The sequence below is a fragment of the Equus przewalskii genome, chromosome 6, assembly GCF_037783145.1.
Source record: "Equus przewalskii isolate Varuska chromosome 6, EquPr2, whole genome shotgun sequence".
Classification (NCBI taxonomy): domain Eukaryota; kingdom Metazoa; phylum Chordata; class Mammalia; order Perissodactyla; family Equidae; genus Equus; species Equus przewalskii.
The window spans coordinates 86247333-86268502 of NC_091836.1; the positions used below are offsets into that span (position 1 = coordinate 86247333).

The following is a 21170-nucleotide window of genomic DNA, read 5'->3' on the forward strand; positions in this document are numbered from 1 at the left end:
TCTATGGCTGGACATGGGAAGATATCTTAGACATTTTTAAGAGAAAATAGGTTGCAGAACAATATACAGAGAGTATGACTTAATTTACAAAAAGCCTTTATGTATTTCTGTAAGTACAGATCCTGAAGAATACATCCCAAACTGAGAACAGTCTCTGAGGAAGAGAGGGAGAAATGGGTGAAGGGTGACCAGGATGTTCTTTATCGTTTGTTCAAATATTTAAAAAAGCAATAACAAAGGATGATGATCAAAATAATAACTGTATTTCTAAGGGACAGAGGTAGCACAGAAGAGATGATATGCTCTGTGAGGAGAGGAGGTGGCTATCACTAAAAGATCCAGAGGTTAATTCTTTGCCGGGTTTTGAAGGATGAATAAGAGTTCACCAGTCCTGGGGCCCGCCCCATGGCCAAGTGGTTAAGTTCGCACGCTCCACTTTGGCGGTTCACTGGTTTGGATCCTGGGCATGGACCTACACAGTGCTCATCAAGCCATCCTGTGGCGGCATCCCACGTAGAGAAGCTAGAATGACCTACAACTAGGATATACAACTATGTCCTGGGGCTTTGGGGAGAATAAAAGAAAAAAGAGGCAGATTGGCAACAGATGTTAGCTCAGGGCCAATCTTCCTCACCAAAAAGCATTAAAAAATAAAAGGGTTCACCAGTCCTAAATTTACCCATTCTGAGCCACTTTCATTGATCCCATGGCCTCCTGTTTTGCTGCAGAAGAGAATGGTGCCTGAGTGTAGGGCTGGGTCCCACTGGACTATCAGAAGACTGTTCATTTCACTTCCCCTGAGTGCCTGCAGTACCCAGAGCTCTTAGGCACACACCACACCCCTCCTGGTTCTACAGCTACTTCTATTTGTAACTGTCTCACCCGTCTGTGAGCTGGGGATGTGAGTGGGGTGTGGGGAGCAGGGCACACTCATCACTCAGTCCTCAGGATACAGCTACTGAGTGGAAGTGAATTCCTCTGGGCCTTTCCTCTGCCCATAGTCTTTCTGAGCCCCCTGTTCTGTGTGGAGAGCAGCAGGGGAGGGACACACACAATGCTGAAATTGGGTGCCATCAACCCCAGTCCTGTGCCTGGCTGCTTGTCTTTGTTCCCTGGTCTATGGCCAGAGCTGCCTCCTGGCCACGCCCTCAACAACAGGCAGCTGCAAGCCTCTGTCCCTGGTCGCAGTGCCCAGAAGAGAGGCAGCTTCTGCGAGAATGGCCATGGGAATGGCTGTGAGGACAATGGCCCCGCTGGGCCAGGCAGAGGGAAGAGGCATTGTTAGTGCAGGACTCTTCCAATAATTAGTCCATTCATCACTCACCAGGGCCTCTGGTGCCCTCAAGGCAAGAGATGAAGCAGCAGGAAGAAGCCATTCCAGAATCAGAAAGTGGGGCTGTTCGCCCAGAGACTTACTCTGGAGATGTTTTGGGATTGTGCCCAAACTGCCTCAGGTAAGTGGAAGCAGGCTGACCCAGGGTCCCTTCCAGACCAGGATCTGTGGCAGCACTGGGAATGGGGTGAGAGGAGGAGACGGGCAGTGAGGACTGGAGGCAAGGGGCCCGGTGAGGAGGCTGTGGCTGTCTGCCAGGTATGAAAAGATGAGGGCCTGTAGAAGAAGGGATTTTGGAAGGTAATGTTCAAAATACAGCCGCAATCTGGCCACTTCTCACCAGCCCCATCACCACACACTAGGATTCCTGCAAGGGCTTCCTAACTGGTCCTTAGCCTCTATTACCCCTCATGGTCTATTCTCCACACAGAGCCTGAGTGGTCCTGTTAAAACCTAAGTCAGACAGGGCACTGCTCTTCTCTGAATCCTCCAATGCCTTCTTACTCAGATAAACAACAGCTGGTCTCCAGCTTCCTCCTTGACCTCAAGTCCTATCATCTTTCACCTTGCTGACATCACGACAGCTACATTGACTTCCTTACTTTCCCTCAAATAGTTCCTGTTCCTCACCTCAGGGCCTTTGCACTTGCTGTTCCTGCTGTCTGGAATGCTCTTGCCCCTCATATCCATAGGTTCATTCCCTCATTTGTTCAAGGTGACATACCTTATCTGAGAGGCCTTCCCTGACAATTCTATATGAAATAGCAATCTACGCCCGTTCCCCTCTCTCTCTCCTCACTTGCTTTATTTTTCTTTATATAGTTTCACTGTTTATTTATTATCTCTCTCTCCTGACCAGAACAGAAGCTCTTTGAGAACAGGGACTCTGTTTTGTTTGCTGCTGTATCCCAGCACCTGAAATAGTACTTGGCATATATTACTGCTCAATAAATACCTGTTGTGTGAATGAATGAGCAAACGAATGGAGAAATGAATGAATGGCCAGCGAGAGAATGGAGCTGTCTTGTTCTCTCCTAGAGGGCCTAAAGAGAGCCCACGGACACGGGGAGATGCCAGGCGAAGGCCGATTTGAGCTCGCCATCAGGAGGAATGCTGTAATGACGGGGAGGCTGTCCCAGGGGGCAGCAGGTGGCCTGCCACGGGAGGTGCTGAGCCCCTGGCTGGTGAGGGATTCCTACAGTGGGCAGAGCCTGGGACAAGACAAATCACAAGTCCTTCTGATCCGGGAGAACTTGTGCGGTGGTGTGCGTGGGTGTGGATGTGTAGGAGAGAGAGAGAAGGAAGAGGAGAAACGTAGGGGAACAGAGACCCAGGTCCCCAGGCTGGCTCCCTGAGACGGAACAGAGGGATGGCCTTGGTTCAGACCATAAATAAAAACGTGTTGAATTGATGGGTTTGCCCTCATAGGCCTCATTCTGAGGCTGCAAGGCTGAGCCTGCTCTAGAACCTCTGTTAGAACCCCATAGCTCAAAAGGCTGTTCAGTTCTCTCTGTCAATATCTATCCCACTACATAGGAGGAAACTGATGCCCAGGGCGGGGCAGTATGCTGCCAAAGGTCCCCCTCCATGCCTCCCCACTGCCCTCCACTCCCCTGCTGCCTCACCGTGGCCACCGCTCTTGATGGTTAGAGCAGCCCAGTCAGGAAGGTACTTGGATTAACACACTGTGGAAGAGAAAAGTCAGTCTCCGAGAGGTTCAGAAACAGCCCACAAGGAGGGGCGGAGGCCAGCCCCCCGCCCCAGGAGTAGGAGGTGCTGTGGCTGCTGTGGCTGCATTTCCTCAGTCACCTGCAGAGACAGCATGCAGTGGCACGTTGGCTCCACTGGGTGACTATTCTTAGATCTGGGGAGCTGGGGATGATGGATTTAGAACTTACGAGGTGGAAACGTGTTGGCCTGTTTTATAAACAACTGAAATCCTCCCCATAGACTGTCTTTCTGAATTCCGTGTTCTCTGTTAGATCTGCTGGCTTTCTGGGCTTCTTGGCTGCACTGGGAGAGGGAACAGAAAAGGGAACTAACCCTCCTGAGGGCCGACTATGACCACGTATTGTGCTAACGGCTTTTGCATGACCCATGTCATTTAAGAGAGCAGCCCTGGGAAGAAGGTATTGTGATCACGCTCTAGAGATGAAGAGACAGAGGCTGAGAGAGGTCCAGAAGCAAGCACACCCCGTGACGTGCTGCAAGGGATAAGCCATGACTGAGCAGGCCTGATGTGGAGTCTGGGGCTGCCAGCAGGGTCTGGCCCTGTTGGACAGGCAGTATGGGCATAGTACGGCTCCTATCCTCTAAGAGTTCTTCACTCCAGGTGGTATATTGTCCCTCTGTATGACCTGGTGGCCTGTCCTCATGGCCAGTCAGGGGCCCCTCTTCTTGGTAGGTTCCAAGTTGTCATCATCCCTCTAGAAATGTGGTCCCCAGAGCTGCCTGAGGGCTCTAGAGACAACGAGCCCATCCAGATGCACACCTTGTCCCAGAGGCTGCCTCTATCAGTTTATCCCGAGGTCATATTAGCTGCGCTAGAGTCCAAGTCTGCCTACTCTTGCTGAACCCACAGCTCATGCACATCCTCAACTGTTTCTGCATTGCTATACCAGGTCCCCCCTGGCCTGGCCTATGTGCTGGTGTTTTGGACCTGGCCAGAACTTTCAAGTTGTCTCCATCCAATATCATCTTATTAAATGAACACAGTAAGGTGCAGGGCGCCAGCAGAGGGGCCAGGACCTGCAGCCCGCGGCCATTCCCGGAGCCTGGTCACAATAGAGCCTCTCTACATCGTGTTCCCCAGGCCTGTTTGGGACTCACCAGTGTGTAGGAGAGGAGGCTGGAAGTTAGAGCAGTCGTGGGGGTCGGGGTAAGGTCTGTTCTGGAACCCAGCAGTAGGTCTAGAAGAATCCACATGCAGATTAGAAGATGTGGTACTGAGTTCACTGAGAAGCCACTGGATGACACCCCCTTGAGGAGGAATTCTCCCTAGGGTTTCCAATCACTTAATAAACACCTACTGAGTGTCCTCTCTGTGTTCAGTGCTGTGCCTAATTCAGTTCAGCCCATTCGGTGCACAGCATGTAGGCTCCCTCAACGCATAAGTGCTGGGTTAGGAACAGGGGCACCCATCCCACCGTGACAGTGCAGGGAGATGAGTGCCTGGGGAAAGGCACACCCCAAAAGGCAGTGGCCAGTTCCCCAGAAGGATCAAACCCCCTTGGGAATAGAGTCTGTCTCTTATTTATCTTTTTTTTTTCAGATAGCACACTTTCATTGAACTTCAAGCCAGTAAAAAAAAAATAGGAAAAATAGGATAAAACTGGGATTAATACTTTTAATTTACATTACTGCATTTTTTTCCTTTAAAAAACGTTATTTTGGGGCTGGCTCTGTGGCCGAGTGGTTAAGTACTCGCGCTCCGCTGCGGTGGCCCAGGGTTCGGATCCTGGGCGTGGACATGGCACCACTCATCAGGCCACAGTGAGGCAGTGTCCCACATCCCACAACTAGAAGGACCTGCAACTAAGATATACAACTATGTACGGGGGGTTTGGGAAGATAAAGCAGAAAAAAAAAAAAAAAGATTGGCAACAGTTGTTAGCTCAGGTGCCAAAAAAGAACAACATTATTTTTTAAAGCAGTTTCAGGTTCACAGAAAAATTAAGCAGAAGGTCCCCTGCTCTGACATATCACAGCCTCCCCACTATCAACATCCCACACCTGAGTGGGACATTTGTTAAAACCGATGAACCTGTATTGACACATTATGGCCCAAAGTCCATGGTTTACATTAGGGGTCCCCCTCGGTGTGGTACATTCTATGGGTTTGGACAAATGTTTAATGACGCGTATCCTCCATTATATTTCATAGATAATAGTTTTTTGCCCAAAAAGTCCTCTGTGCTCTGCCTATTTACTTATGGTTCTATCTACCAGAGTTGAATGAATAAGTGCGTGGATGAATAGTTATAAACTGCCCGTGAGCTTTAAGCACAGCTCTAGTGGGAGGGGTACAGAGTGAACAAGACACAGGCTCCTGTCCTCCAGGGGCTTACATTCTAACGGGGGAACAACAAGCAAGTAGACACACAGGTCATCGTGATGTGGCCAGTGATAAGAGCTATAAAGAAAACAGACTAAGTGACGTTGTTAGAAGGATGGGTGGTCAAGAAGTCCTCTCCAACAAGGCCTCCGTGCTGTGACCTGAATGATGGGGAGCTGGCCACAAAAACACCTGGAGGAAGAGCTTTCCGGGCAGAGGAAACGATGAATACAAAGGCCCCACGTGGGAAGGAGTCTGCCAGTTCCAGGAACAGCAAGGATGCCCACAGTGTCTGGGGCCAGCTGAACGGGAGGCGGTACGGGGGGAGGCAGTCCTTGGGGGGCCTGGTGAGGCCGTAGGAGTTACTCTGAGTGTGCTGAGAAGCCACTGGAGGGTTTGAAGCAGGGAATGATAAGATCTGACTTACATTTGAAAAGGCTGCTCTCTGATGGGCAAGGCAAGGGAGATGATTCAGGAGGCTTCTGCATTGCAGAGAAGTGGGCAGGGCAGGGCAGGGCAGGACAGTGGCTCCGAGTGCGCCGAGTGGGCCGAGTGGGCCGGAGCAGTGGGGACAGAGAGAAACAGAAGGATTTACAATCTATTTTGGAAGTAGGGTGTGTAGGACCTGCTGATGGGTGGTGCACAGGCAGTGAGTGAAGGGAGGGATCAGGACAGATTCCTTGCACGACGGGTGGAGAGAAGTGCTATTTATTAAGCTGAGGAAGCCTCAGGGGAGGGATAGGCTGGGGAGAAAGTCAAGAGTTGTGTTTTGGACATTTTAAGATGGAAGTGCCCATTAGACATGAAGGAATGAATATATTCCCAAATAGAGACCTCTGGTGAGCCTAAGAGGTTATGAACCTGAGTGGAAACTGGGAACCGTGGGAATGACAAACAGCAGGAGCTACCAGGTGAGCAGTGGGCGGCTCAAGTGGTAATGGGCACTTAGGATTCCATGGGGCCTAACTTGATGCCTTTATCACTCTGAATTCCAGCTTGTTTTTGTTTTCCTTGAATGAAGTACATGACTGGGATGTATGCATACTACATGGGCTAATAAATATAAATCTCCTTTATGAATGGCCCTAGTTCATGAAAAATGCATACTGTTTGAAAGCAAAGTTACCATCTTGGGTAACTAGAACCCCCCAGTCTAAGTTCTCCCGCGGGCCTGTGGAAGCCACATCCTCCCCTTGGCCTGGTGAGCGCAGGGCTGCTGGGCTGGGGACACAGGCTCAGGGCTCTCCTGGGGCAGGTGTCAGTGGGAGAAGAGGCGTTCCCAGAGGATGCAGCGTGGGCACGGGAAATGCTGCAGCCCTGCTGCCAGACTTCGAATCCCCAGGAGTGTGAGGCCACCCAGAAATGAGGGCCTGTTGGGTAGGCAGCTCCGAGAGGCCCTTTAGCCCTGGCCCTGAGACGAACTCACAACTGCAGCAAGGGAGGCCTGGCGAGACCCCTCTGGCTCCCTGCCTGTGTGACTGCTCGTGTGCCCAGCTCAGACTACTCAGTCTCCTGGGGACAGTAGCTCGGACTACTCCCAAGTGACAGATTCCCCTCCCAGACGAAGGAGCTGGAGGTTCTAAAGACTGAAGCCAGGGACATGTGTGCCAGAGTGCAAATCCTCCGACGGCACCCTAACTCAGAAGGAATTCCCAAGTCCAGACCTGGGCTGTCAGCTTCCACACCATCTGGTCCCCAGCTACCTCTCTGGCGCCCACTGCTGCTCTCCCCCTCACTCACTCCTCTCCAGCCACACCGGCCTCCTTGCTGTTCCTCTAGAGGGCCAGCCATGCTTCTGGCTTTGGCTTTCGTACTGGCCGTTCCTTCTGCCTGGAACACTCCTCTCCAGATATCCACATGGCTCCTGCCCTCCGTTTCTTTTGGGTCTTAGTTCAAATGTCACCTTCTCAGAGTGCCTTCCCCGACCACTCAACCCCATCCCTCTATCCCTCACACTGCTTTATTTTCCTTCCTAGCATGTAACACTCCACCATATATGTATTTGTCTGTCTCTCCACTAGAATGAACAACTCCATGAGAGGAAAAATTTCACCTTGTTCAACTGCCGTATCCGCAGCACTTAGCACAGTTATGGGTACATAAAAGGTACTCAATCAGCATTTGTTTTAGGAATGAATAGGTGTCACCTGTCCCAGGAGGCACTCATTCCCTTGAGGGGGAGCCAAGTCAGAGAGCCGGGGAAGCTGTCCACAGGGGTCCCAGTCCAAAGGAACTGCCGTGGGTGTGTGTGTTGGGGGCAGTCGCGGCAGCCCTGCTGAAGGTATCTGCAGCCTCAGTTGTGGGGAAAGGAGAGCTTACAGCTAAAGACTGGATAGACTCCACCTCCAGCTCCAGGACCAAGCCTGGCCTGGCCGAGTCTGTCCCAGCTCTTTGAACGAGCACTCACCCCACTGCCTGTAGGCCGACCCTCCCCTTCCCGAGACAGGAGGAGCCAGCTGGGCAGCATAGCTGAAGTCCTCACTCAGGTGGCCAGAGAATTTGGAAACAATCGTTGCTGCTCAGTGCTATAGAGCCAGACAAGCTTGGATCTCATGTTGCCTCTGTCACCTACTGTGTATGTCTGAGCTTTGGTTTCTTCATCTGTAAAAAAGGACAATCACTTTTCCTTTCCTTTTATTTTTGAATGAATACATAAAGTGCCCTGCACAGAGTCCATCACATGAAACACACTCAGTTGATACTTGTTCCCTCCCCCATCTCTCCATTTGCCGCTGCGAGGGCCCCATGTCTCCTGCCCAGGATCCACTCCTAGCTCTCCTTGGTCTGGTCTATCTTGCTGCCAGCTATTAGTAAATTTGGAACAATCTCTAGTACAGGGGCACATGAAAAAAACATGCCATGCCTCTTCCTTCCTCCCATCCCCCAAGACCTTTTGCGTGGAACAAGTGGGTAACACTTCACACAAGTTCTAGATGAGGGTTTAGATTAGTGTTTGTCTGAGGTATCCCGACAGGCACAAACCACTAAGCATTGCTATGGAAACCGTTCTGCTATTCTCTGCTGTGTCATTTGTTTTCTGGCTCAGCTGCAGTTGTGGTACAGAGGGAAGGGACGAGGTACCCAAGGATTAGACTCCTAGTGGGGCCTATGCTCCTTCCCATGGAGCTGTATGACTGAGGGTAACTCCCTGCTTCTCCCTGGGTCTTACCTTCCCCAAGTCCAAGAATCAGGCCCCTGATTCTCAAACTGTGGCCTGATGACCATCTGCACTTGTTAACAATCAGAATTCTGGCGCCCACCGCAGACCAACCATTGGGATGTCCCGTGGAGGTTCTGATGCACATGAGAGTTTGAGACCCACTGATCTAGGAATCAAACTAGCTAAATTGTTTCCACTCTCCCAGTGCATGAAACAGGCCACACCTGAAGCTCCTCTGATTGGAGTAGGGGTGAGGGGCTGAGAGCCTCATCCACTCAGCTGCCCACTACCCCCAACTGGCTCCATGGAATAAAAGGGCTTGCCAGAGCATGCTCTGAAAACCGCTGCACCAGATGATGTCCAGTGCCTTCCCAAGAAAGGGAGTCAGGTATTCATTCATTCACTCACAGACATTTATTAGGTACTCTCTGCTTTCTTTATGCCAAGTATTCATTTGAAGTCAGTAGCTCTACTACTTACTAGATGTGTAATCTTGAGCAAGTTACTTAATCTCTCTGGGACTCAAATTTCCCATTTGCAGAATGGGAAAATAAGTCTTGTTTTTTCTACCTTACAGGATTCTTGTAATGAACAAATAATCAATGAGAACGCCTATGAAGAAGTGGTTTGTTACCTGGAAGGGACTCTACAAATGCCAACAACTATTATTACTACTCTTATCAGTAGCAGATCTAACCATCTGAAGTTTGTGGAACTAAATTAAGTCCTGAAGGCCTCTATGAAGTTACTCTCTTCTCTTTGTAGCTAAACTTCCAGAAGGTGTACAGGGTTTGGGGAACCACTGGTCTAAAAGCCTCCATCTAAAAGATAGCAACCTGCCTACAGGGGTATTTCTGTCGTTTAGGAATGGTACCCAGTATGTTATCTTCTAAACAGAACATTTCTCTATTATCCAAATTTTTTTCATGATCACATATTACTTTCATAATAAAAAATGTTTAAAAAAATACCACTGTTGTAAATATTGTCTAATATACAAAGTTCTTTCAAACAGTCATTTCTTTATCTGATGCTTTAAAATGCATTCAGACGAGGCACCTGGAGCAAGGGCCTATGCCAGGCTTTGCTGGGCCCTAGAGGAGGAACCGGGCGGCTCTGCCACTAACTCAGCATGTGGTCCTGGGTGAGTCACTGCCTCTCCCAAGGCCTCTGTCTCTGCACACATAAACTGAAGGCTCCAGCTTTACTGATCTCCAAGGGCCTTCCGGCTCTGATGGTTAACGTTTCAGGACAATGGAGAGCACTTTCCACCATACCCAGGCATTCCATACCAGTCATTCCATAGCACATCTGCACCTATTGGGGCTGCAGCCTTGTTGAGCTCAAGGCGGCTCCCGGAGACGCTGTTTGCTGAAAACAACATTCCTCTCCCCAGTCATTCACCTGGAGTTTCAGACCTTCCAAAGCACCTTGAGCCCCACTACAAATCCAAGCAGGAAGATCAGGAAACGAGCATCTCTAGAAGAGAGGTGGCTTGCTCAAGAGCTGTGCCCTTGTAAGTGATGGGGACATGATCCAAATCAAGGCATTTTGACTCCAAGCCCAGAGCTCCTTACCTCACTGGAATCACATCCTATGAAAAACTACAGACCCAAAGAGCCTTCATTTGGTGGAAAGACCACTAGAGTTGGAGTCAGAAGATGGGGCCATGCCCCTGCTCCAGCTCTTCCTGCTGTGCACTTTTGGACCAGCGACACCTTAGCACTGAGTCTCAGTGTCTTCATCCCCGGTGTGGGGATATTACTCCGGACAATTTCAGTGCTACAGTGAGGCTCATGTGAGAGTGAAGGGAAACTTTTTGTATACTACAAAGCTATATATTAGTTCCATTTATATTGTATATTGTGCCTGAAGGTTGGGAGGAATCTACTCCATCTGTCCTTCAAGAAACCCACAGCCCTAGGAAGTATAAGTCCTGGGCCACAGGGCAGCGGGGTATGGGACCTGAATGGGCAAGTCACTTTACTGTGTGGGCTGAGCTACACAAGACAGACTCTTGGCCTGGCCTGGATCCAGCCTATGGAGACCAAAAGGCACCAAAGCTGAAAACACTTGACAGGAGTGCAGAGCCCATCGATGCGGGCAGTTCTTTATTCTGAGCATTCATGCATTCATCCCATTAACAAACATCCTTTTAATATCAACTCCAGATAAAGTAGTATTTGGGTGTCTCATGTGTGCAAGGAAGCAGAAGGAGGAATGAGCAAACATGAATAAGATAGTCCCCATTTTTAAGGAATTCCCAATCTCAATAACCCCGTTTCCTGAGCTCTTAACTACACACCAGGAATGCTGCTGTACTACTTCCATATCTCATTTCACAGCCACGATATCCCAACAGGGTAGGAATGTTCAGGATCCTTCTCTTACCCCTGAGGAAGCTGAGGCTCACACTCACCTGACAGCTAAACAGTGGAGCCAGGACTCTAACCAAAGTCAGTCTGTCTCCAGATCCTAAATTCTTAACCCCTATGTTCCATGGCCTCCCTATCGCTGGTGATCTTAGGCAAGTATCTTCCTCTCTGGGTCTCAGTTCCCTTATAAATGTAGAGGTTTAGCAATTCTAGTGGGTACAAGAGATCCTGAAACACACGTGAACCAAAACGGAAAGCAAGAAATGCCCACCTGGAGCGAGGTGTGAGGTGTGGAGATCAGGTCCCAGAGCCCAGGAGGGGAAGAGACAGGACATAATCCAGGTGGAATGAGGCCAAGGTCAGGCTTTTGCCACACATGGCTCAAACCAGCACGTTTCAGACAGGCATGGCTAACACCTGCCCATCTCCACCTATGTCTCTTCTCCCACCAAACCCCATTGTCCATCCATCTGCCTCCCCAGCTGAGCCTTTGTTCATACTGTCTCCCCTATTTTTCCCCATCTCCCCTCACTTTCTTCCTCCAGGAGGTCTCTTCTGATCCTGCAGCTCTCCCCAACAGACTATGACAGACAGAACAGCTTTAACAGCTACCTAAAAACCATTTCATCGAGAAGCCCCTACATTAATGGAACAGCATTTTCCTTTAAGATCCTGGTCTTTGGTGCATGGCTCCCTGTCTTCACAATTTTCTCTGTCTCTAATGGAGAAAGAGCAGTGGCCCTTCTCCACCTGAATCTTTCACAGCAGCAGATGCCAGTAAGGTTGCCTGGAGAGTCTGGAAATGCCATGTTGCCATGGTAACGGCAGACCAAAGTTCGAGATGCTCTGTCTCCAGTGAGCTGCTCTGGCAGTGCCATGCCAGGGTGCTGGCGGAATCTTCCTTGATGAACCAAAAAAAATCCATTAATGGACAAGAAACTGCTCCACTGGTGCTGAGGTTTAGCTCCTGCAAACACACTTGTGGGCCTCTCACCCAGCCCCTTGGCTGAGAAGGAGGCCTGGTCCTGGCTCTCTGCACTGTGGCTCACTCAGGGGGTAATGTGGTTTTTAACTGGCTCAGCCAGGAAAGCAGGCCCTCCCCCACTCCAGCCCCCAAATTACCACTTCTCTTGTTCGATGCTGCCAACCAGGGATCTGCCGCCGTGGACCTTGGCAATTAGCACAGCACCAGCATTTGTTTGGGAATTAAGAGCCACTGATTAGCCTAATTCCACGCCATTTACAAGCAGTCAGTGTCAGCCTGAGATTGGCTTTTCCAAATGGTGGCCCAGAGGGTGGCATGATCATGGCTTGAGTTTGAAATGGAGGCAAGGGTCTGGTGAGCCAGACTGAACCAGGAGGGGAGGCAGGACTCACCTCTGGGCCTGGCTACCTATCAGCTTTTACCTCCCCTGGTCCCGCCTACCCAAGGGAACTGAAGACAAGAAGGTGTTTCCAAACTGAGGTCATGCCTATTTCCAAGTCATCCTGACCAGAGAGGGAGCTCAGTCCCCTCTGACAACCTCGTGGCTGATGCCCACTGGACACGCCCAGCCATATGACTAGTGAGCCCTAAACTAGGGACTCCTGTGGCTAGACGCCTGAGTCAAACTCCAGGTGGCTGGGCAGGACCCTGACACTCTGCCTAGACTCTCCTGCCATTCTACCACCTAAGGGCCTGAGACTTTTATCTGTCCCCCAAATTGCTGTCTGGCTGGAGCCCCTTGGAATTTGAAGGTCCCATGATAACTACCTGAAGACCTCTTATCCTCCTGCTGGAGGACCCAAGAAGGACCTTCCAGAATATTGATAGTCACAGGATCACACAGATCCCTATAACTTGGGTGGTTGATCCCTATCCTGACCAACAGGAGCCAACTCCTTAGTTAATATGGTTACCCTGGGTTTCTATCTTCTCCTGCCATTTTGCTTGTGTGTAGCATCCAGGGGTCACGACCAGGTGGAGCTGGCTGATTGAACATGTGCCCATGGACACTGAGGAACTTCCAGATCCTGTCAAGGAAATTCATACTTAGTGAGGCCTGGCTGGATAGGCCTTGACGACTGAGCTTCCCTAATTCAAACTCTAGCTTGCTTGAAAAGAGGGGGCTGAACCAGGTCTTTCCAGTCACTCATAAAACATTTATTGAGCTTTCCTTGGTAGATGCTATCAGGGATACAGAATGAATCATTCATGGCACCTGCATCAAGGAATATATAACCTAGGTGGTCAGCAGAGATTTCCCAGTGGAAAAAGAACAGTTAAGGGAGCCGGAGGAAGGGCATTCCAAGTAGGGGGAATGGTGGGGACAAAGGCCATGCAGGGGAGGTGGATGGGGCTTGTAGAGCTAATGGTGGGAGTTCAGTTTGGTGGAAGAAGAGGAAGTGCAAAAAGTAGTAGAAGGAAATAAACTCGAGATGCTAGGTAGGGGGCGTATCATTGCAGATGGCTCAGGAAATATAATCCTCAAAATGACTAAAGATTTTGGACTTTATTCAGCAGCCAATTGGAAGCCACTAAGGCTTTTGGGCAAGGGAGCAGCAGAATCAGAGCTGTGCTTCAGAAGCAAAGCTGGATAATAACAGTTATCATCACTGTTGGTGTCATCACGACAGGTAACACTCAGGGAGCACTTAGACTCTGCCGGGCACTTTCTAAACACTTCAGACTGAACGTGGAGGAGGGACCACAGGAAGATGTTTGGAGGCAGAGGCCAAGTCCGGGAGAAGGAGGATGAGTGGAGCCTGCGCTGTCTCAGTGGCAGTGGGATGCAGAAAAGAGATGGCTGGAGAGAAAGCAAGGAGGCAGGACCAAGACGACTGGGCATCTGCAAAGCTGTGGGTACAGAGGGCAGAGAGGAGTCAGCCTCAGCCAGAGGACTGGAGGATGAAGGTTGCATTTAGGTCTAGGATGCGTGACTCTTTGATTCACAGGCCTGGGAGATGAATCTAGAAGCCAATCCCAAGGACACAGTCAAAATATCCCTCTTGTCACTCTGAGTTCAGGAAAACATTTGGGGAGGAATAGTCCATGATAGAAGGGCAGCTATCCCAGGAAAACTTACTCTTTCACACTCGGCCCTGATCCTACTCACCAGGGACCCGCTGGCTGGGATGAGAAGGCAAGGGCCTGGAGAGGGTGGCCTCTCCCACTTTTGACCCTTGAGCCTTCAGACTGGGACTCCCAGATAGAAGGGGGCCCTGGTTTTACCCTGCCTTGTTTGCTTCCCTGCCTAGCAGGCACCACTGATACCCCAAGCCCTGGACAAGTGCCCACAGATGGAAGGCAAGAGTTGCCTCCTCAGAGATTGCTCCCCCTCCTCATGACCACACGAATCCTCTGCCCTGGTCAGGAGGGCTCCCACCTGCTCCACCCTCACCTGTGCTCTATGGTCTGCCTGTGCTCATGCACCCTCCTCCCCTAGTCAGGAAGGCCATCATCCATTTCTCCTGGGCCAGTCCAAATTCCAGTCTAGCCTTCAAGGCTCAGCTCAAGTCCTCCTTTCTCTAGGAAGTCTACAATCATCACTCCTTCACTGAGCTACAGCACTCAGAATGGAGGTTTCAGAGCAGGAAGGGGACTCTGCGATCACTGGGGCAACTCTCTCAATTCTACGTAAGGCAACACTGGGGCTTAGAGAAGGGAAGAACCTGCACAAGACAGAAGGGCCGTGGCTAGAATCCAAGTTTGCAGATTCCCAGGACAAGCCTCCCCATGAGCTGCACAGCTCTGCTTTGTCTCGCTGTCCCTGTCATAGACTGTGAGACTGGCTGTGAGGAGAATGACCTCTCTCTCTGTATCCTCCTCAGTGCCTGGCACAGAGCCCTGGATTGCAGGTAGCTCAGGAAACAGAATCCTCGGTAGCTAAAGGCTCGGGAAGGCCACAGGCCCTGAGGAAAAGCAAGACACAGGTGAAGAACGAACTCCTCCTTCCAGCAATTCTCCACTGTTCTGGGATGCAAGCCAAGTCCAGCCACTGGATTCAGGGTGGGAACAGAACGATGGAGTCAAAGGACTTTTGCATCCAAAAGAGATTTCTGCCACCAAGAGATGCCAGTGTGCTAGTCCAGAGCTTTCTGGGAGAGCAGCTTCGAGAGGCCAGCAGAGGGGTCATCCTGAGGTCAGCCTCCAGCCTAGGGGCATTTGTGATGGTGGGACCAGAAGCTGAGGGAAGATTCTTCTTTTAAAAGTTGCATCTTCAGATTTTTAGAGTGAAAAGAATTCTTCAAGACCACTCAATCCAATTCCAAAATTATTCAAATAGGGAGACTGAGGTCATGGTAAGCAAAGAGACTTGATCAGGTCATGCAATACCGTCGGGTTATAGCCAGGACACAGCTCTGGGTCTCTTGATCCCAGCTCGGGGCTCCCTGCAGGGTAACTTCTCAACTGGGTCCCACATGGGTGTAGCAGGACAGCACCTGGTGGGGTTAAATGGCCACCAGTAGTTTCTATGTTGTTTTTTAAAACGTCAAAACTCAATTACTGACAGATTTGTGATTCAGGTTTAAAGAAAAGTATTGGGTTTGACTAAGGCTCCAGGTGAAGAAGCCATTTGCTTGAGATCATGCAACTAGGAAAAGGTAGAGCCAAACTCAAGCATAGATTTACCTGGTTCTCCACTGGCCCATGCTGCCTCCAGGCTCAGAATAGAGGAAGGAAGATAGGACAGACGGACATCCTGACAAGTCTGAGAAAGGACTCCATTAAACAGACACTTCCTGGGCGGGCCCCCTTTTGCTCCAGGTCCAGTGCTGGGCGCTGGAGACACAGAGTGGAAATGCGATCCAGGAATGCAGAAGTAACTTCCAGGGAGATTCTAAATGAGCAGTTATAAAGGCTGGAGGAGAAACAAACTCCATGCTTTGAATTCTGAAGTAAGAATGCAGTTGAGGAACGGTAGAAGAAGGGCATGGTGTGCTAGAACGTACTGGCAGGGTCCTGCCTAAAGATTTGTGTGCCCCAGCCGCAGTTATCTTTGTACTTGCAGAGCACAACGCTTGGCACAGAGAGGCACATCGAGAGAGCTGCCGAGTGAATGCACAGAGAAACGGACTCCCATCCTAAGGGAAGCGAGATGCAGCTCCAGGCCTTGCAGAAAAAGGGTCTGCCCAGCAAGTGGGGTCCTGCACCCCCTCCATCTGTAGAAGGGGCAGGAGGCAGCTGGTGAGTCCAGAAATGCTGACACAGAGAAGGACAGAGCTTCCAGCCCCAACTGACTTCTCCATGGCAACGAGCTGACAGAAAACTGCACAGGAGACTGGGAAGCTAGTTTTAAAATAAAGACACAAACCGCTCTCAGTCTGAAATAACGCATGCAAAGCAACAGCTCCCGCCTCTCAGCCCTTCAGAAGGGTCGGCACAATCACTAGAAGAGGTACCTCCTTCAAACCTGCCCACCTCCCTGCCGAGGCCCGCGTGCCTCCCCTCTCCTCGTCACCCTTCCGGGAGCGGCCCGGCAGAGTCTCTCTGGCTGTGCAGTATGTGCTTCAGGGCACTGCATCAAATCTGACAAGCAGGACAGAGGCTCCACTGGGGTTGGCGCTGGCCAGGTCTCACAGCAAACAGGCTGTGGCAGCTGGCTTCGTGTCACCCCAGAGCAGCAGTGACTGCTGCAGGGGTCCGAAAAGGAAGAGCAGGCAGAGACCTCTTTCCTTCTCCTGATGGTCCCTGCTTCCTCCTTCAGGGCTCAGCTGTATTTGCCTTCATCTCCCCAGGATGACTCAATCGCACACACCTTCCACTGTAAATCTAAAGCCCTCTGTTTACAATTCAAATATGAAACTTTTCATTATACTTCTGCTTGCAGAAGTAGACAGACAGTCTACTTTGCATTATACTTCTGCTTACTTATCCTGCCCCCCAGTAGAGAACCTGGTCTGTGATAAAGCCTCAATAAATGTTTTCTGAATGAATCAATAGCATGAGAAAACATTTTAATTTGATAGCTAGAGAGAAACCTCCTTCAGTTTGTGGGAGTCCACTCAGACTATCACTGCCCTCAACGCCTTGGGTGCCCTGGGAGCATGAAGGCAGTGTTGCCCCATCCGAAGCTGCTGTCCTTCCCACTGGCTTCCTGCCAACTCCACTGTGTGTGCTCCCTCACCGTCTCACAGATGTCACCGCATTCAAAACAGCACCCGAAACGAGCTGGACTAAGGATCCCGGGTTCAATTCCAGCATTACCTCCTCCCGTCTCTGTGAATTTGAGCAACTCATTGAATCTGTTTGAACCTTGTCTGCAAAATAGGAACAATCCATTTCCACACCTTATCCTGCCTACCTCATGCGGCTGGTGTGAGGAACAGAGATGCTGAATCAGGAAGATGCTCTGAATGCTATAAGGTGGTACCGTGCAAAGATAAGGTGGTGCATGGTTCCCAGGATCTTATGAAAGAGGTAGCTGAGGCCTAAACTCATGAAGTGACTTGCCCATGATCACACGGGGAGGTAGTGGGAAAGCAGGGTCCAGGCTTCCTAATTCCTGGTCCAGAGCTCTCTTCCGAACCTTATGCTCCCATCTAGCATTCTTCAACTTTGGCAAAGCAATTCCACATTCCATTAAAAGGAGAAGCATTCTGATCACCTGTGGAGTATAAATCTCTGAAATAGAAGTGAGTCCAGCTCTCTGCTTCCAGGCAGAATGCCACCTGAAACATTCTCCGCAGGGCATTAACTCTTACTCCCCCACCAAGACTTTGCTTCTAGCCTCTCAGTTACTGCTAACTAACCTGTGCCAGAAAGGTCATCCTGGTGGGTAAAACAGTCTTGCTGTGGCAGAGCCCAGGTCTTCTGACCTAAGCTCAGAAACAAAAATAATAAATGCAATACTGCAAATATTAGAGCAGCAGATCAGGAACACACTGGACAGGATACACAGGAAGACTGGTGTGGCTTGGAGTGCAGACTTCAATGGAAAACCACTAAGACTACTCCAGGGTTTGACTCAGGAAGGAGGGACGCTGATTCCCTGGTATGTAAGTCAACAGAAACAGATCTCAGAGAGACAGCAGGGGCACACAGGCCCCACTGCTCAGATTCTAACAGCTCCTAGGCCCACATGCCAGAGATGTCACTGAGTGAAGTCTCTTCACTGAAGATGTCAACAATGACTTTGAAACAGAGGGAAGGAGAGGGAGAGGGAAGGAAATGTGTTTGTCGAGAACCCTAACCCTTTCACGGTGTGATGGTTCATTTTGTGTCACCTTGGCTAGCCTATGGTCACTGCTTGTTTGGTCAAACACTAGTCTAGATGTTGCTGTAAAGGTATTTTTTTTTAGATGTGATTAACATTTACAATCAATTGTGGTGGGCCTCATCCAATCAGCTGAAGGCCTTAAGAGCAAAGACCGAGGTTTCCTGAAGAAGAAGGAATCCTGCCTCAAGGCTGCAACATGGAAACCCTGCCTGAGTTTCCTGTCTTTGGATTCAGGACTGCAACATCAACTTTTACCCAAATCTCCAGCCTGCTGGCTTGCCCTAGGGATTACAGACTTGCCAGCCCCCATAACCATACGAGACATTTTTTAAATGAAATCTCTCTAGATAGAGAATGAGAGACAGAGACACTAGTGGCTCTGTTCTTTGGAGAACCCCACCTAATACATGTAGGGTTGAGTGTTTTAATCTAACTTATCTCACTCAATCCTCCAAATGACCCTGAGAGGTAGGTTTTGCTATTCAGATGTTTGTTTACAGAGAGGAAACCAAGGCTCGGAGAGTCAGTCACTTGGCAAGGCAGACTCCAAAGCTCACGCTTTGTCAGTTTCACAGGGCACAAGGAAGTAGAATTTCTAAGAACGCTGGGACTAATTCCCTGCCAAAGCAAACAGTGTTGCCGATCCTTCTGAGTTCTCCTTCTCCATAGGGATGCTGCCAATGCCAACAGGAACTAGGGGTACGAACTGGTTTGCTCATTCAAGAGGACGATCTGTTTTTGCAGAACTCCGTCTTTAGATCTCTGTTCTTCCCTGGGATCTGGATCTGGACGTAGCATTTGGGTCTGCATAAATACTTCAGGGTCTCATCACTTTTAAACAGAAGCTCTGAGTGTCAGAGGAAGACAAGGTTTGGTTAGTCCCCGAATGGCCTTCCTCCAGAAGCAAATCCAGGCTGAGACTGTTTCCATTTGGCTTCTGCCTGGAAGTGGGAAGACCGTACTCTCTGCTCAAACCATGAGCCCTGAAGGGGCTGCTCTCTCTGGGGGGTGCCTGGGCAAGCAGACGTCACTGCCTCTGCAGGCTACCCTCCCCCACCCCGCCCCAAGGTCTCTCACCACCGCCATGTCTGCTGGGGCGGGGGGAGCATTCTTCCCCTGAACACCTCAGCCCAAGGATGGATGCATCCTCTTTCCGGGTTCCCATTAGCCTAGCTGAGACGGGGTGGGATTTGCGGGATGGAGTTTACTGAATGCTAGGGGCACTGAAGAGGAAACGTCCCAGCAATCCCAACACATCTCCAGGTGGCAGGGCTGCCACGATGGGGGTGCTGGCCCCAACGACTTCCCTCTCTCCAAAGGGCTTGGACACACCTCTGCAGCAGCCCTTGCTCAGCTCCTGTTATTTCAACTTCCAGCAGTTTCCCTGTGGTCGCTATCTTGCTTATTGCCTCAAAAGCAAGGCCTCCAGGAGCATCCTTCCCACCACGATAACACTCATATGAAAGATGATAATGTTTGCAAACTGGGTGAATGTGCAGTCGAAGGCTGGCTCCTGCTAGCACAGGCCAGGCCAGCCACCCCTAGTGCTGGGGGGTCACTGTCTGGATCCCCGGTTGGGAAATATGTCCTACAGAGCCTTGTCCCACTCAGGACCCAAGTCAAGAGTCCCGGAATCAACTCTGCCTCTTGCCTCAGCCAATCTCTCCATTTCTGGGCTCTGGTCTGGGGGTCATGCTTCCTCCTCAGGTAAGAATGAGGTGACGGGCCAATGACATCTCCTTTCAGAGGAAATTTCACCCCTCAGTAGGGAAGCAGCCTTACCCGTTATAGACCAAAGAGTCTTTCAAGGACCAGCAAAAGTACTACTTCCCCCAGGAAGCCTGTCGGGACAGACGCACTGTCTCCTGTGTCTACTGAGAGACCAGGGGGTCCTCCTCTCCTCTGTTGCTGGTGTTATTGTGCCAAAAAAAAAAAGAGTCACCTGGATGTTTACATAGTGCTCCAGGGAGAGGCAAACGCTAGTGACCACAACACTGAGAACTACCATTTACTGAGAGCATTCAATGTCCCAAGCGGGGCTCTAGGCACTTCACGTGTTTCAACTCATTAATAAACCTTCACCACAACTCCTAGAGTTAGGGCCTTTCATTATACTCATTTTACAGACAAGAAAACCAACGCACAGACAGATTAAATTTCTTGCCCAATATTACACAGCTAGTAAGTGGCAGAGCTGGGGTTCAAACACACGGAGCCTGGCTCCATAGCATTTAACCCAAACAATGACTCTGCCAGGTTAGTTTTATTAATGCTGTTTTACAGTTGAGGAAACTGAGGGTTGAGCCCTCAACTAGGATCTCACAGCTAACAAGAAGCAAATCAAGTATTCAGCCCAAGCTGCAGCCTTTCTCAAACTCTCCCTGCTAGGGAGTGTGTTGCAGCCACTCCAGGCTGAATTCACGGGGGCCAGCTGACATCATCTGTCCTCAGGGTGAAAGGCCACAGAACCAGGAATGGATGTCACTGGCATCAGGAAGGCTCTTCCAGCAGGTGACTTTGAATAAGCAAGGATTCCAAGGCACTTTACTTATGATAATTATATATATAATCCCCTCTCTCCCCTAGACAGACAGAAGGCCTAGGAGAGCTGGCCTCAGGTGACCATGGGCACCCTGTTCTGTTAGAGTGGATGGACACTATGTGGCTAGGGCTTTCTGGTGTCCACTCTGCCCAGGTGCTGTTTCAAAGTGACCTCACACGTGAACCTACTTGCATCCAGGACTGAGTGAGACACAGGAAGCAGTGAGTCTAGGGGAAGGGCCACGGCCTAGATGGACTCTGAGCTACTATCCCACTTCCTGTGGGATTGAGGCAAGTGTCTCAATCCCCAAGAGTTTCAATTTCTCTACCTGTAAATCAAAAAGCAAACAAACAAATTCTTCCTTCCAGGGTGGTTATGAGAAAAAAAAGAAGTATGAAATTTTATAGCAGAGAAAGCAAACATGTTTACTAAGCACCTGTACTGTGCCAGGCTCCATATGGATCCCAGGAGCGAGGCATCTCCACTTTACAGATAAGGAAACTGAAA

General features: G+C 50.1%; 1 protein-coding gene and 1 long non-coding RNA gene across 45 annotated transcripts in view; one reads left to right on the forward strand and one right to left on the reverse strand.

Moving 5' to 3' along the window:
- The window catches only part of SERGEF (secretion regulating guanine nucleotide exchange factor), a 229504-nt gene that overhangs the window by 28447 nt on the left and 179887 nt on the right, over positions 1-21170 (reverse strand). For 5 of the 44 annotated variants that reach the window (XR_011541229.1, XM_070624430.1, XM_070624417.1 and 2 more), the window contains one exon: positions 4163-4242. The exons of 34 other annotated variants lie outside the window; for them this stretch is intronic. Coding sequence is in view for 9 of the 10 variants with exons in the window: in XM_070624430.1 (XP_070480531.1) it covers positions 4163-4242 (80 nt within the window). In the remaining variant the exon portion in view is untranslated. Of the gene's footprint in view, positions 1-1416; positions 1610-2957; positions 3019-4162; positions 4243-21170 lie in introns of those variants that run through there. 5 more of the 44 variants (XM_070624416.1, XM_070624413.1, XM_070624412.1 and 2 more) reach the window with 3 other exon arrangements.
- Positions 1175-9517, forward strand: LOC139083992 (uncharacterized). Its single transcript, XR_011541231.1, has 2 exons — positions 1175-1454; positions 9125-9517. It is a non-coding gene; the product is annotated as an uncharacterized lncRNA (long non-coding RNA).